The sequence below is a fragment of the Trichomycterus rosablanca genome, chromosome 1 (genome assembly GCF_030014385.1).
Source record: "Trichomycterus rosablanca isolate fTriRos1 chromosome 1, fTriRos1.hap1, whole genome shotgun sequence".
NCBI lineage: Eukaryota > Metazoa > Chordata > Actinopteri > Siluriformes > Trichomycteridae > Trichomycterus > Trichomycterus rosablanca.
The window spans coordinates 78733377-78748718 of NC_085988.1; the positions used below are offsets into that span (position 1 = coordinate 78733377).

Sequence of the window (15342 nt, forward strand, 5' to 3'; positions counted from 1 at the left end):
CCCTTAATTGCTCAGACTGTGTACTATAACTGTAATGTAAGTCGCTTTGGATAAAGGCGTCTGCTAAATGCTGAAAATATAAATGTAAATGTAAAAAAATAAAATAAAAAATAAAAAAATAAATACAAATATGGCAGACGAATGCGGAGCAGCCGAGTTATTTTCAAATGTAAATAAATTATCATAGATTTTAATTTGTATAAAAGTGAACAACTGTCATTTATTGTAAATTCTGGCTTGTCAGTGACAGTTTAACCATTTTGGGTACACAAAAGATGATGTTAGCCGGCATCTCCCTCCGTTGTAAAGCTTGTGCTGCTTCAGCCCATTGGTTTGAATGGCTTGAGGCTAACTGTGTTAGCTTAGTGAGCTAAAACTGTGATGACGTAATTGCTGTAATCTCTGTCGTCTAAATAATCGTGCGTCTAAATAATCAGCCTTATGAGTTTGATGTCTCATTAGAATCCTATTTACTTAGTAGGCAGCAAGGCAGCTAACTACGTTTTCAGACAGACCCAATCAGAAACAGGGCTCACAGTGGCGTAACTAGTAATGGTGGTCATCCAGATTAGGGTCCCATTGCCTTCCTGTTAGTGTGAACACGTCTAGCCATTGTCCTCTGACCCTGTGTATTTCCACGTTCATATTTTTTGAACCGTTGTGTGTTAGCGCTAGAGAATGTAGTGCATGAATATCCGCGGACATCAGCAGGTCCTGTTATACTCGGACCATCTTGTCTAGCAGGAACAACAATGCAGTGGCTCAAAACCCTCAGACTACTTTGACTGTCATTGTGATGCTGTTGGTAAAAGGGTTCAGCAAAGGAACACGAGTCCTGGGGACATGGGTTTTTTCCCAAAGCATGCAGTAGGTGGACAACCTGCAGGACATTGCTCCTAGGTGTGACTAAGTCAGTGGTAGTTTAGCGATTAAGGTACAGGACTAGTAATCAGAGGGTCGCTGCTTCAAGCTCCACATCTGCCAGCTTGCCACTTGAGCACTCTGTATGGCAGGTGTACAAGGGTTCTGTACCTGGAGTGTCATTGTGATGCAGTTGGTAAAAGGGTTCAGCAAAAGAACATGGGTCCTGGGGACATGGGTTTGATCCTTGACCCCAGCCACATTTTTTCCAAAGCCACTTGAGCAAGGCCCTAAACCCTCACTTGCTTGCAATGTATACAGTCTCAGTTGTAAGTGGCTTTGAATGAAAGTGTCTGTTTAATGCTAAGCATGTGATGCCCTGCTGCGGATGAAATAATATAAGCAGGTTCTGGTTCTGAAGACTGTCTCGCACAGTCTGAAGGCACTCTCGCGTCTATGGTTTTCTTTAATCTCTTAACAATATGCTAGTAAGTGGATTGGCTATTTGTACTTGCTTCTAGGCTAATGTAATGTAATGGGTGTGTGTGTAATGCTCCGGATAGGACTGGCACCCTATCAAGAGCTTTCCCAACTTGTGCCAGTGACTCACAGGCCGAACCTAAATGAAGTGAATCTAATGTAAAAGCCCCTCATATTGTTCTGAAAATACCTGAGTCATGATAAACAGTGGCAAAAAAGTTGGGACTGGGACTGGCAAACACTACATCAGCTTGATATGGCCAGCAGTAGCTCAGCGGTTAAGGTGCTGGACTAGTAATCATAAGGTTGCTCGTTCAAGCCCCACTGCCAAGTTGCCACTGTTGGAACCCTCAAAACTGGAAAATCATACTGAAAATTCCAGTGTGAATCAGTCATTCAGGCACAAATGTTATACACTATATGACCAAAAGTATGTGGACACCTGACCATTACACTGTTACACATCCTAATCTAAGTCCAAATGCATTCATAAGAAGTCGTTTCCCCCATAACAGCCTCGACTTTCCTCGAAACTCTGTAGTGTGCCTGTGAAAATTTATGCGCTGATGATGGATGGAAAGGCCTGGTTTGGAATCAATATCCCCATTCATCCCAGGTTTTCAATGAGGTTGATGCTTTTGGAGTTCATCCACACCAATAAATCAGATCTTTATGGACTTGGCTTTACTGAAATTGTGTTAGCAATTGGTCTGGCCAAGACACCTGACCTGAGTAATTAGGAAGAGTGTCCACATATGTCAGCATATAGTGTAAAAAGTCAGACTGGCAGGACCTACCATCAATCCGGCTCACCAGCTCCTCCAGAGCCTTCACTTTCCTCTGGATTCCAGGCTGGGCAAACGTGTAGTTGTCCTAGAGTGAGAAAAAAAGAATGAGAGTTAGCACTCATCATGGCACTGGGTAAACAAACCAACACTTAATTGTTTACTTCAAGTCATGTCGAAATTTATTCATATAGTGCTTTTTACAGTTGACATAGCCCCCTTTTCTATTGTAAGGTACCCTTGGAGTGGCCGAACAGCCAAGCTATTGGCAGTGTGCTCTCAGTGCTGTACCCAAACTCGGATAAAATAAGGAGGGTTGATTCAGGAAGGGCATTCAGTGTAAAACTGTGTTAAATCAGGAACACAAATCATTATAATCCACTGTGGTGACCCCTAAATATTTATCTTCTCTCATCATTAAACTGTGTGCATGTTTTACTTGTGTGTACTTCAAACTAACAAAGGATTCACTACATTTGAGCAATCAAATGTCCTTCAGATACTAGACAAATTATTAATATTTTATAACTACTTGATGTTACCCTAGTCAAGTTTATTATTTTGAGATGTTTTGTTCATAGGAGCTTGCATGTTTGCTGTGTCCATAACGTGCAAAGACATAAAGTCAGGCTTATAGGAGCTACTAAAAATTGTCCCAAGTGAGAGAGAGTGTGTGTGTGTTTGTGTGTAGAGAGAGAGAGATAATGTGTATGTGAGTGTACATGTGAATGTGTGTATGTACGTGTATGAGTGTATGTGTAAATGTGTGTGTATGTGCGTGTGTGAGTGTATGTATGAATGTGTGTGTGTGTAGAGAGAGAATGTGTGTGTATGTGCTTGTGTGAGTGTATGTATGAATGTGTGTGTGTGCATGCGTGTGCAGAAAGAGAGAGAATGTGTGTGAGTGTGTGTGTGTGCGTGTGCAGAAAGAGAGAGAGAATGTGTGTGTATGTGCGTGTGTGAGTATGTGTAAATGTGTGTGTATGTGCTTGTGTGAGTATGTGAGAATGTGTATGTTTGTGTACAAGAGTGAGAGAGAATGTGCATGTGTGAGTGTGTGTAAATGGGTGTGCATGTGCTTGTGTGAGTGTGTGTGTGAATGTGTGTATGTGTAGAGAAAGAGAGCGAATATGTATGTGTGTGTAAAAGAGTGAGAGAGGATGTGCATGTGTGAGTGTATGTGTAAATGTGTGTGCTTGTGTGAGTGTACAGAGAAAGAGAGGGAATGTGTATGTGTTTGTGTGTGTGTGTGTGTGTATAAAAGAGTGAGAAAGAATGTGCATGTGTGAGTGTATGTGTAAATGTGTGTGTGCTTGTGTGAGTGTACAGAGAAAGAGAGAAAATGTGTATTTGTTTCTGTGTGTGTGTGTGTGTAAAAGAGCGAGAGAGAATGTGCATGTGTGAATGTGTGTGCGTGTATGTGCTTGTGTGAGCGTGTGTGAATGTGTGTGTGTAGAGAAAGAGAGAGAATGTGTATTTGTTTGTGTGTGTGTGTGTGTGTGTGTGTGTGTGTGTGAAAGAGCGAGAGAGAATGTGCATGTGTGAGTGTATGTGAAAGTGTGTGTGTGAGTTTATGAGAAAAAAAGAATGTGTGCGTGTATGTGCTTGTGTGAGTGTACAGTGTATCACAAAAGTGAGTACACCCCTCACATTTCTGCAAATATTTCATTATATCTTTTCATGGGACAACACTATAGACATGAAACTTGGATATAACTTAGAGTAGTCAGTGTACAGCTTGTATAGCAGTGTAGATTTACTGTCTTCTGAAAATAACTCAACACACAGCCATTAATGTCTAAATAGCTGCAACATAAGTGAGTACACCCCACAGTGAACATGTCCAAATTGTGCCCAAATGTGTCGTTGTCCCTCCCTGGTGTCATGTGTCAAGGTCCCAGGTGTAAATGGGGAGCAGGGCTGTTAAATTTGGTGTTTTGGATACAATTCTCTCATACTGGCCACTGGATATTCAACATGGCACCTCATGGCAAAGAACTCTCTGAGGATGTAAGAAATAGAATTGTTGCTCTCCACAAAGATGGCCTGGGCTATAAGAAGATTGCTAACACCCTGAAACTGAGCTACAGCACGGTGGCCAAGGTCATACAGCGGTTTTCCAGGACAGGTTCCACTCGGAACAGGCTTCGCCAGGGTCGACCAAAGAAGTTGAGTCCACGTGTTCGGCGTCATATCCAGAGGTTGGCTTTAAAAAATAGACACGAGTGCTGCCAGCATTGCTGCAGAGGTTGAAGACGTGGGAGGTCAGCCTGTCAGTGCTCAGACCATACGCCGCACACTGCATCAACTCGGTCTGCATGGTCGTCATCCCAGAAGGAAGCTGACGCACAAGAAAGCCCGCAAACAGTTTGCTGAAGACAAGCAGTCCAAGAACATGGATTACTGGAATGCCCTGTGGTCTGACGAGACCAAGATAAACTTGTTTGGCTCAGATGGTGTCCAGCATGTGTGGCGGCGCCCTGGTGAGAAGTACCAAGACAACTGTATCTTGCCTACAGTCAAGCATGGTGGTGGTAGCATCATGGTCTTGGGCTGCATGACTGTTGCTGGCACTGGGGAGCTGCAGTTCATTGAGGGAAACATGAATTCCAACATGTACTGTGACATTCTGAAACAGAGCATGATCCCCTCCCTTCGAAAACTGGGCCTCATGGCAGTTTTCCAACAGGATAACGACCCCAAACACAACCTCCAAGATGACAACTGCCTTGCTGAGGAAGCTGAAGGTAAAGGTGATGGACTAAACCCAATTGAGCACCTGTGGCGCATCCTCAAGTGGAAGGTGGAGGAGTTCAAGGTGTCTAACATCCACCAGCTCCGTGATGTCATCATGGAGGAGTGGAAGAGGATTCCAGTAGCAACCTGTGCAGCTCTGGTGAATTCCATGCCCAGGAGGGTTAAGGCAGTGCTGGATAATCATGGTGGTCACACAAAATATTGACACTTTGGGCACAATTTGGACATGTTTACTGTGGGGTGTACTCACTTATGTTGCCAGCCATTTAGACATTAATGACTGTGTGTTGAGTTATTTTCAGAAGACAGTAAATCTACACTGCTATACAAGTTGTACACTGACTACTCTAAGTTATATCCAAGTTTTATTTCTATAGTGTTGTCCCATGAAAAGATATAATAAAATATTTGCAGAAATGTGAGGGGTGTACTCACTTTTGTGATACACTGTATATGTGAATGTGTGTGTGTGTGTGTGTAGAGAAAGAGAGAGAATGTGTATTTGTTTGTGTTTGTGTGTGTGTGTAAAAGAGAGAGAGAATGTGCATGTGTGAGTGTGTGTGAATGTGAAAGTGTGTGTGTGAGTTTATGAGAAAAAAAGAATGTGTGCGTGTATGTGCTTGTGTGAGTGTATATGTGAATGTGTGTGTGTGTGTGTAGAGAGAGAGAATGTGTATTTGTTTGTGTGTGTGTGTGTAAAAGAGCGAGAGAGAATGTGCATGTGTGAATGTGTGTGTGTGCGTGTATGTGCTTGTGTGAGTGTATGTGTGAATGTGTGAATGTGTGTGTGTAGAGAAAGAGAGAGAATGTGTATTTGTTTGTGTGTGTGTGTGTGTGTGTGTAAAAGAGCGAGAGAGAATGTGCATGTGTGAGTGTATGTGTGAATGTGAAAGTGTGAGTGTGTGTGCGTTCATGAGAAAAAAGAATGCGTGTGAGAGAAAGTGTGTGTGTGAAAGAGAGAGAGAGAGAAAGAGAGAATGTGAGAGTCTATGTGCGTGTGTGTATGTGTGAATGTGTGTGTGTGTGCCCTGTGATGGACTAGCAACATGTCCAGTGAGTTTCCTGCCTTTTGCCCGATGATTTAGACCCACTACGACCCTGACCAGGATAAAGTGCTGGTAATTAATAAATAGATAAATTACTAATATTAAATTAAATTAATAATTTACCCATAATCTATTCTGGTACCTGAGTGAAAGACACTACATTGCGTTCCTGATGTGTGAGAATGGACTAATTGACAGGCCTGTGGGGAGCGCTGTTACAATACATTTACATCATTGATTGGATTAAACACAGCCCATAAGTGTGGTTACATAACGCCGCTACACCTGAGAGATTTTACGGCGTACGAGCGACAAGTGTGAGGAAAGGACCATCAGGAGTCAGTTAACACACACAGTAGCCTGTGGGTGGTGGTACCAATCATCTAACTGGCCATAATACCACAGATTTACTTTCTCTCTGTCTCACACACACACACACACACACACAGCCGCCATCCTGCCGTGTAGTGTGCGGCGTGCAGGGAATAGCGATCCCCATAATTAAGTGATCATTTTCATCGCGGTGCAGCATAATTACCACACATTCATTTCAGCGAGCGCTGCTGGCCCTCATGGCCAGACAGCCAGTTAGGAAGCCTCCTCCACACCTTCATCTCCCTCCTCGCCGTTAGCCTAGCTTTAGTTAGCATGACAGTGCTAGGCGGCGGGGCTGCGCTAGCGAGAGGAATACGGCGGTCGGCCGTGCTCTCAGCAGCAGACGGGGATATTGATAAACAATAGTGGCTGAAGCTCTATCGTTCACAGCAATTACGGCGTGACTGGGGGAATCTGGCTCAAGTGTGTGTGGGCAGGTCTGAGGTGAACTGGTGAGAACTCACTTATCTGCACACAGACGAGACGTAAACAAGCACATGCAAGAAAAAAAGAAAACAATAGGGTGAGAGGGTAGATAAGGACAAACCAGCGTGGAAGACGATGTGTGGGCTCTTGATGTTTACTCAGTCCAGTAATCAATGTACTACGTAGGCATGTCCAAAGTATCGCTCTGCACCTAAGCACCAATTTCAAGCTTTAAAGAGGCGAAACGATACGACTATTCTGCCTAACTGAAAGCAAGAATTGTGAGACCCACCATTGAGTTTTAGGTTTGTAGTTTATCTCTGCTAAGAGTGGAGAAAGAATTTAGGCCCCTTGACTTTTTGCACAGGTTTGTAATTGAGTGTTGAGGATTTTGTTCTGAATGGATATAACTGACATTTTTACCCATCAATCTATACTACCTACAATGCTCATATTGACAAAGTGACAACAATTGTTTAAAATTATAATAATAATAATAATAATAATGATAATAACAATAATAATAATAATAATGATTGATAATAATAATAATAAAAATAATAATAATGATTGATAATAATAATAATAATAATAATAATGATTGATAATAATAATAATAATGAAAATGATAATAATAATAATAATAATAGTAATAACAATAATAATAATAATAATATTGATTGATAATAATAATAATAACAACAACAACAAACAACAAAACGACAAAAATAATAATAATAATAATAATAACAATAATTATTAATAATAATAATAATAATAAATAATAATAATTAATAATAACAATTAATAACAATAATAATAATAATACGAAGAAGAAGAAGAAGAAGAAGAAGAAGAAATTGTAACTATTGCAAAAAGTATACACACACGGCCAGAATAAAAATAAAAAAACAAGACAGGACGGTAATCTATTGCGAGGCATTGGTCATAGATGGATGGATGGATGGATGGATGAGTATTAGAGTACACAAGTATTAAAGAACTAAGTATCAAGAACACAAGTAATGTTGTACACATTATGTAATTAAATAAATAGAATAAAAATGTAGTACGTAATATGAAAAACTTTATCCTGGCAGTAAATATAGTTAAATGAGATATGAAATATGTAATTTACTAAACTGTTGTAAAGTGTTATTTGCAGTAAATATTAGTAGATATGTAATGTAGGCTTCATAAACAGAGTGCTAGATCATGCTCCATGAGTCTTTCCTGATAGTAGCTCAGTGTTCGATGATGTCCTGAACCAGTGAAGTGTTATACAGCGTGATCACTGCTGGTACAAACTCCTGTACCGTTCCTTGTTACAGCGAAGCTGAATGAGTCTGTTGCTGAAAGTGCTCCGCTGTCTGACTAGCAGGTCATGAAGGGGGTTGGATGAGTTATCAAGTTGTTCAGTTACCTCCTTCCAACCACCAACTCGAAACTGTCAACTGAGCAGCCCAAGACTGAGCCAGCCTTCCTGATCAGTTTGTTACCCCTCCCCACCCAAACGCAGCCAATTATGTCTGTGGGTAGGTGCCCGACGGGCCGATAGCACAACTGGGGATGAGGAATCAAACCCTGGATTCGGCTGGAACAGCTCTCAAAAAACTGCTCCATAATTTGCTTTCTGGTCAGTGAGGTTTTATTTGGGGAAGGGGGTATGGGTCCTTTGCAAGTGAAAATGGGTAATGGGGTTACACTGAATCTTCCTCACTGTTTTACCTTTAAACCTAGAGTTTTAAGTTTGTAGTTTCTCTCTGCTAACAGTGGAGAAATAATTTAGACCCCTTGACTTTTGTTCTGAATGGATATAACTGACAATTTTACACATCAATCTACACTACAATGCTCAAATTGACAAAGTGAAAACAAATTTGATTAAAAATAATAATAATAAACTGTAACTATTGCAAAAAGTATACACACACCATCCTATTAGATATGAGCATAATCTAGGGTCAGGCTAGAGAAACACTATAATGATGTACCAGCTCTATTTAAATCCACCAGCTTCTGCAACAGGTGTTGGCACTCTGGTTTGACAAAGAAGTGGCCGTTGCTGCTCTTCTTCACAAAGGCTGACAGATATCGAGTGTGTCTAAGCATTAGGAGTGTGAGCATCTCCATCTTTGATGAGGCTTCAGAGGGCGAGGAAGCTTTAATGCGGCCCGGGAGCAGCTGAGGCGGCGAACGTCCCACGAGGGAAAAGAAGTCATTAAGCGATAAACAATTGCGGCCGTCCTTCAGGCTCTGTAGCCACTGCACTCCAGATGTGCCTGGGATGAATACACAAGGAGCTGCATCTCCACCATTAAAGTCAATCTGGCTCAGCTCTCCTCTCTGCTGTGTTCTCAAAACAGGACCTACATAATATGATGCTGTGTCTGGCCTACTTTTGCAGGTCTTCAGCTAGAGCGCTGACCCTTGAGGACTCTCATGGCTCAGTGAGCATTAATGGCTGAAGCCTGGCTAATCTATCTCTACAGGACTCTCTATCTAGAGGGGAAAGTAGAAGAACCAAGTTAGTTTGGGCCACGGTTATTTAAGTCTGAGTCACAATTAAATCATGTTTAACATCTGTTTCTGTCACAAAGCATGTGCTCCCCTACTTTATCCTGGTCAGGGCTGTGGTGGGTCTGGTTTACTCTGGATTATCAGGTGCAATAAAGTAACACGATGACACCGGACAGCACCACAAACATTGCATCTTCCTCTCTCTGTACTATCTGGTCCCACTGTGATTTACAAGATGCAACATAAAGCCTCCACAAGAGGGCATTCACATACAAGTTTATTTAATTATAATTATTTTCTTTGCGACCTACTTTTTTCCGGCTCGCGACTGCCGGACAGGACGGTAATCTACTGCGAGGTATTGGTCATCGCCACCCTGTCACCCCTCCCCACCCAAACGCAGTCAATTATGTCTGTATGTAGGTGCCCGACAGGCCGATAGCATCACTGCCGGTAGTGGGCTAGCATAATTTACCAGACAGAAACTGCAGCTCTCAAAACGACTGCTCCATAATTTGCTCTCTAATCAGTGAGGTTTTCTTATGGTAAAAGGGTATGGGTCCTTTTTTAAGTGAAAATAAATAATAGTGGTTACATTGTACAGAACAACAGATGGCCCACAGTCAGTACTTGTATACCCACAAATATTATCTGTGTGGTAGCTATTAAAATAATCAAGGAATTTTTGGATCATTTACATTTTCGGCATTTAGCAGATGCTTTTATCCAAAGTGACTTACAGTATACAGTCTAAGCAATTGAGGGTTAAGGGCCTTGCTCAAGGGCCCAACATTGGCAACCTGGCAGTGGTGGCGTTTGAACCAGCAGCCTTCTGCTAACTAGTCCAGTACTTTAACTGCTAGGCTACAACTGCCCCAAACCAGATAGGTGTATCAAATAAAGTGCTTGGTGAGTGTACGTATGGATGTGTGTAACTAGCAGATCTTGCAAGTACAAAAATATGGACACTGAAACATTAAAATAAATAGAAACAATCTGAATCAAAGTACAGTGGTACCTTATAACTCGACGTCCCCTAAACTTGGAATCTTTGAAACTGAGCGCCCTTCATCAATATATTTGTACCCTTAAACTTGACGTGTGTGCGACTGTAGTTTTTTTCAGCCTTGGCTTTAGTGCTGCGATAAAACATCATCAAAGTGTGAATAAATCCAGTCTGAAAGCTCTGCATGTATCTGTGTTTAGCTGGATTTTCCTCACTGTTTCACCTTTAAACTTGTGTTACAGCTCGGGGTACTGAGCAATTGTGAGAATCAGCTTTTCTGAGTGTCTAAAATGCCTATCAAAAAAAGCTTAATGTGGTTTAATGTACTAAAAGAACGACATAGAAACACTGAACCTCTCTTAATTATTACTGGTCATAACTTCTCTCCGCTAATGAAATTCCTCACTTGTTAGTTTTAGTACAATAAGTGATGTTAAGCTTTGTGCACCGGTACACTCCATAGGAAATAACGACACAGCCACCGCAAAAGCTATTGTGCCACTTCTCATGTGAATGCGCCTTTACTAAACTCGCTAAAGAACACGGTATTCCAAAATCAAGCATCTCCACGATTAAGAAGCATAAGGAAACAATAAAAAAGTAAAAATAAAGGGCAGGTTTTATTGTATTTTTATATTGACTTTGCTGTTTTTAATTGCATTTCAGTGTTTTTTTTATACTATATTTGTGTTATTTTCAGTGTATAAGTGTCAAAAACAACCCCGTTATTTTACATTAGCTTAAAATATATGCACTTAAACGCATTAACAGGTTTCCCAAACATCCTTATGGGAAAAAAAAACTCTTAAACTTTTATAACTTTTAAAGCTCGACGCCACTGCCAGAACCAACTGACGTTGAGTTTCAAGGTACCGCTGTAACTGCTAAATCAAGTGCTGCAGTGTAGCACTGAAAAAGGCATTGACCGTGTAATTCCAATGCAAGAGTATTCGTGATATGAGTGCGATTAAGGAGATTTGAGCCTGCACAGTGGTTGTTCATGCTCCAGTAAAACGTGGTTAATTCCTCTCACACGCCGCGGCTCGATGTGGGTATAAAGCTCCTAGAGTGGTGCTAATCCTGCATCAGAATGTCTTATCATAGTCCTGCCCACCAGTGCTGAAGATTAAAACTGGTGTCTAAACAGAACCTCTACAATGAGAGGGGGAGGGTATAGCCCTCGAGAGGCATGTCGAAACTGCCCTTTCTCAAGGACCAGTGACAAACTGACTGATTGGAGCATATTGATTGGTTGATTTAGGGTGCCACATAGTGCTAGCTTGCTAACTGGAGCCTCTTGCTCTGTGCCTTGTTGCGGTGGGTCAATTACCTGTTAAGCAGAGGGTAGAAGGGTCACTCTTAAGCATGCATTAAGTCTGCCCAGCGACCTCTGTAATTACACCTGCATTATTAAACTTCCTCTGCAGTAATCAAATGCTACTGCTGCACCAACTCCATAAACAAGCTCAACTTCTGAAAGTGAAGCACGTTATTAACCCGCCGTGCTGCCTGCGCTACATTTATTCATACAGGGCCGTCTGAGGTCATTCTACACCTGATTTGATTAATCAGGTCTGTACCCAGGATTGATTTTGTGTTTATTTAGTGAAGGACCTCATTGTTGCAGGACTGCTTTAATGGTCTCACTAAAAAACTGTTCAACAAATTACAGTGTTACCTTGTAACTCAACGTCCCCTATACTCGAAATCTTTAAAATTCAACGCCCTTCATCGAGAAATTTGCCAGCGCTTCTTATATAAATGCGCCCTTATTAAACTCGCTAAGGAATACGGCATTCCAAGAGCAGGGTTAATCATTTCCATGATTAAGAAGCATAAGGAAACAATGAAGAAGTAAAGATAAAGAGCAGTTTTAATTGCATTCAACTGTTTTCAATTCTATTTCATTGTTTTTTTTATATTATATTTGTTATTTTTAGTGTATAAGTGTCAAAAACAACCCCATTATTTGACATCAGCTTAAATCATATGCAGTTCCATGGGACCATGGTGGAGCATTCTCAGCGCTGCAGTGACACTGACATGGTGGTGGTGTGTTAGTGTGTGTTGTGCTGGTATGAGTGGATCAGAAACAGCAGCGCTGCTGGAGTTTTTATATACCGCGTCCACTCACTGTCCACTCTATTAGACACTCCTACCTAATTGGTCCACCTGGTAGATGTAAAGTCAGAGACGATCGCTCATCTATTGCTGCTGTTTGAGTTGGTCATCTTCTAGAGCTTTATCAGTGGTCACAGGACGCTGCCCACGGGGCGCTGTTGGCTGGATGTTTTTGGTTGGTGGACTATTCTCAGTCCAGTAGTGACAGTGAGGTGTTTAAAAACTCCATCAGCATTGCTGTATCTGATCCACTCATACCAGCACAACACACACTAACACACCACCACCATGTCAGTGTCACTGCAGTGCTGAGAATGATCCACCACCCAAATAATACCTGCTCTGTGGTGGTCCTGTGGGGGTCCTGACCATTGAAGAACAGGGTGAAAGGGGGCTAACAAAGCATGCAGAGAAACAGATGGACTACAGTCAGTAATTGTAGAACTACAAAGTGCTTCTATATGGTGGAGCTAATAAAATGGAGAGTGAGTGTAGAAACAAGGAGGTGGTTTTAATGTTATGGCTGATATATATATATATATATATATATTAGGGCTGTCAAACGATTAAAATTTTTAATCGCGATCAATCTCAGAATTTCATATAGTTAATCGCGATTAATCGCATTTTGGTTTTTTTTTTAAAGGAGGTGGTTTTATTGTTATGGCTGATCGGTGTACATACACTAACACACAAAAACTCATTCACAATCAACACAGTCTTGTTCCCTGGGTTCTGACAACTCATACTAGCGACTATATTACTTGCATCTTTGCACAATATTGGATTGTTTTTGCACCTTATTCTACCTGCTGCTATATAAACCCTACGCTGCTAACTGGATATCAGAATACGTTTTTTATTAGGGCTGTCGAAGTTAACGCGATAATAATAACGCGTTCCAGTGTTGCCAGATTGGGCGGTTATCCGCCAAATTGGGCGGATTTTGTTGGAAAACAATTTAATAGCATTTAAATAACACTTCTGTTTAAAAGAAAATATTCAGTTTTAAGAAGCACCAGCATTGTAGAAGGCTATTAAAAGTAAAGTCAATTTTCAATGCTGATTTGGCTTAATAGTGTTGGTCAGTCTGTATCATATTCTTGAAATGATAAAGTATTGCAAAGGAATATCTTTGAAATTCTTCCTCATAATGTTAAGGTTGCTATATTTTGGTTTTTCACTTGTCAGGGAAAATTAAGAGAGAAAAAAGCTTATTATTATCATACGTGTGATATATATCATTTACGTGATCTGCGTATCACATTACCACTGTGTGTTGTACGTCACTGAGCTGATATGTGTATCAGGTGAGCAGCAGGTAACGGCGTGTTATGTTTAAGTGTGATGCTCCAAGTTGTGGATAAAGCAATAAAGACAAACTCGTTCTCCACATAACTAGTGTCATTTGTATTTAGTGGTTAAGTACAAAACATAACAATGTGGGTCTTCGTGATGTAATTCTACATGGCACTCACTGCCTGTATAGGTACATTTTTTCTGTTTAGAATTTGCGTTAACGGCACTATTTTTTTTAATCGCGTTAAATTGAGATTGCGTTAATGCGTTATTATCGCGTTAACTTCGACAGCCCTAATATATATACAGTGTATCACAAAAGTGAGTACACCCCTCACATTTCTGCAAATATTTTATTATATCTTTTCATGGGACAACACTATAGAAATAAAACTTGGATATAACTTAGAGTAGTCAGTGTACAGCTTGTATAGCAGTGTAGATTTACTGTCTTCTGAAAATAACTCAACACACAGCCATTAATGTCTAAATGTCTGCAACATAAGTGAGTACACCCCACAGTGAACATGTCCAAATTGTGCCCAAAGTGTCAATATTTTGTGTGACCACCATTATTATCCAGCACTGCCTTAACCCTCCTGGGCATGGAATTCACCAGAGCTGCACAGGTTGCTACTGGAATCCTCTTCCACTCCTCCATGATGACATCACGGAGCTGGTGGATGTTAGACACCTTGAACTCCTCCACCTTCCACTTGAGGATGCGCCACAGGTGCTCAATTGGGTTTAGTCCATCACCTTTACCTTCAGCTTCCTCAGCAAGGCAGTTGTCATCTTGGAGGTTGTGTTTGGGGTCGTTATCCTGTTGGAAAACTGCCATGAGGCCCAGTTTTTGAAGGGAGGGGATCATGCTCTGTTTCAGAATGTCACAGTACATGTTGGAATTCATGTTTCCCTCAATGAACCCGCAGCTCCCCAGTGCCAGCAACACTCATGCAGCCCAAGACCATGATGCTACCACCACCATGCTTGACTGTAGGCAAGAGACAGTTGTCTTGGTACTTCTCACCAGGGCGCCGCCACACATGCTGGACACCATCTGAGCCAAACAAGTTTATCTTGGTCTCGTCAGACCACAGGGCATTCCAGTAATCCATGTTCTTGGACTGCTTGTCTTCAGCAAACTGTTTGCGGGCTTTCTTGTGCGTCAGCTTCCTTCTGGGATGACGACCATGCAGACCGAGTTGATGCAGTATGCGGCGTATGGTCTGAGCACTGACAGGCTGACCTCCCACGTCTTCAACCTCTGCAGCAATGCTGGCAGCACTCATGTGTCTATTTTTTAAAGCCAACCTCTGGATATGACGCCGAACACGTGGACTCAACTTCTTTGGTCGACCCTGGCGAAGCCTGTTCCGAGTGGAACCTGTCCTGGAAAACCGCTGTATGACCTTGGCAACCATGCTGTAGCTCAGTTTCAGGGTGTTAGCAATCTTCTTATAGCCCAGGCCATCTTTGTGGAGAGCAACAATTCTATTTCTCACATCCTCAGAGAGTTCTTTGCCATGAGGTGCCATGTTGAATATCCAGTGGCCAGTATGAGAGAATTGTACCCAAAACACCAAATTTAACAGCCCTGCTCCCCATTTACACCTGGGACCTTGACACATGACACCAGGGAGGGACAACGACACATTTGGGCACA

At 41.6% G+C, this 15342-nt stretch overlaps 1 protein-coding gene across 2 annotated transcripts in view; it reads right to left on the bottom strand.

Annotated features, from left to right (window-relative positions):
- Positions 1-15342, bottom strand: part of tbc1d22a (TBC1 domain family, member 22a) — a 259440-nt gene that overhangs the window by 115085 nt on the left and 129013 nt on the right. For both annotated transcript variants that reach the window (XM_062996460.1, XM_062996461.1), the window contains one exon: positions 2139-2214. In XM_062996460.1, coding sequence (XP_062852530.1) covers positions 2139-2214 — 76 coding nt within the window. The remainder of the gene's footprint in view (positions 1-2138; positions 2215-15342) is intronic.